Here is a 1710-nt window from a genome sequence, read left to right on the forward strand (position 1 = left end):
GTAGCGGAGAGCGCGCCGGCCGAGGGGTCGCCTCAGAGAGAGTTACTGTGTTTCCTTTGATTGAAAGTTCTCTCAAACATTGATTATCTTCTTTTTATTTTGTTTTGATACGGGGAACAAAGAGAATTATCACTGCAGGTGAAGGAAGTTGCGAAAAACACTTAGAGCCCCCACTAAATTCTGAAAATGAGTTTTTGAATCCTCTTGCACCCCTGTGAAGACCTACCCTTAAAGGGAAAGAATCGACTGAGATTCGTAAATGATCATTAGTAGAAAGGAACGACAAAAGTCCGAGGGGTCGCAAACAACCAGAAAGTTTTATCAGTGAATTACATACTTGGCAAAGAAATTAGTATGTTAGTCCCTGACCTACTGTACAAGCACACGGCAGTGGGTTTTGGATAAAGGAGCAGGGTGAAAGGGAAGAGAAGAATTAAAGAGGGAAAAATAAATTAAAGAAAGAAAGATGAAAAAGAGGTCGTCAGTCCTGGTTCCAGCGTCGACCCAGCTGAGGGGATGTCAGTCCAGCTGTGTCGGTCTGGCCGATGAGATGCCCGGGGTGCCAGGGGTCGGTGTCCTGGTGGTTTCAGTGTGGCACAGGGAAGGGCTGCCTTGATGGCATTTAAATGTATTTACCTGTAAACATTATTGTCCATTGTTAGCTACAGGTGTGTAGGCATAGGGGAGTATGAACTCAGTGGTATCCAGGTCAGGCAGAGAGTATGAACTCAGAGGTTCTGTAGGCATCTGTGTAGGATGGTTTTATCCCAGTTCTGCCATGTAATTGTTAGCCGTTTCTGCGATGACAAAATTTGGAACTGGTGTTATTCTTTATTTCAGTAAACTGGTGCAATCTATAGATAGTTAACCTCATTCTTTACTTTTAGCTCCTTGATATCTTTCCCAACTTGTATGCCTTTTTTTATTCCAATAGGTCTGCATTTTTTCTAAGTACTTTCACTAAACTTGCAAAACATTCCTGTAGCCACTGGACATAATCCCATCTCACTAAAAGGTCTTTTCTTCTAATCATTTGATTGCTTTGCCTTCTTTTTCTCGAAGGAAGACTTTCTTATTTTGAAATTCAGTCTATCTAGTACCAAAAATAAATCAAAGGGAAGCATCTTTCTGACGGGTCACTGTGCAAGTAACAGCGGAGTAATGGACATGGTGAAACCTGCACGGCAGGAATTCCAGTGCCACAGGCCCTGAGCACTCTTGTCTGTCCCTAGCCCGGGGAAAGCTTATGCAACAGGTAACTAAGGAAGTTGATAATTCAGACATTTTAGCCCCTGACCGGGTAGGTGAGTTTCTAGCTGGCACCTTTCCTGCAGCAACTTGTCTGCAAGTGTGTACTGGAGCTTTTAAATTTACACGGTGCATAGGTTCCGGATGAAAAATGGATCATAGTTTTTTTAATACTACATGTCATAGTGGATGTACTAAACTTGACCTGAAATGTAGCAGGGAGGAAGGGGCAGAATTAATTATTTTACAGTCACTTATACTATAAATGAGTTTTAAAAATATTTATCATAAACCGAGCTTTCTCCTTGGTAAGTCACTATAACCTGGACCTATATTTATTGTTATTTTATTCCTATTTAGTACTATTGACTCATCAGAACTATAAAATGTAATATGCAATATTTTTGTGAGAACAATTAATTAGGACATATTGTGTAGAATTAAGGAATTATATAGATAAAT

At 40.4% G+C, this 1710-nt stretch overlaps 1 protein-coding gene across 1 annotated transcript in view; it reads right to left on the reverse strand.

Moving 5' to 3' along the window:
* The window catches only part of ARGLU1 (arginine and glutamate rich 1), an 11165-nt gene extending 10509 nt beyond the window's left edge, over nt 1-656 (reverse strand). The window contains exon 1 of the mRNA XM_005422706.3: nt 637-656. Coding sequence (XP_005422763.2) covers nt 637-656 — 20 coding nt within the window. The remainder of the gene's footprint in view (nt 1-636) is intronic.
* Between the last annotated feature and the right edge of the window lie 1054 nt (nt 657-1710).

The sequence above is a fragment of the Geospiza fortis genome, unplaced genomic scaffold, assembly GCF_000277835.1.
Source record: "Geospiza fortis unplaced genomic scaffold, GeoFor_1.0 scaffold366, whole genome shotgun sequence".
Taxonomy (NCBI): domain Eukaryota; kingdom Metazoa; phylum Chordata; class Aves; order Passeriformes; family Thraupidae; genus Geospiza; species Geospiza fortis.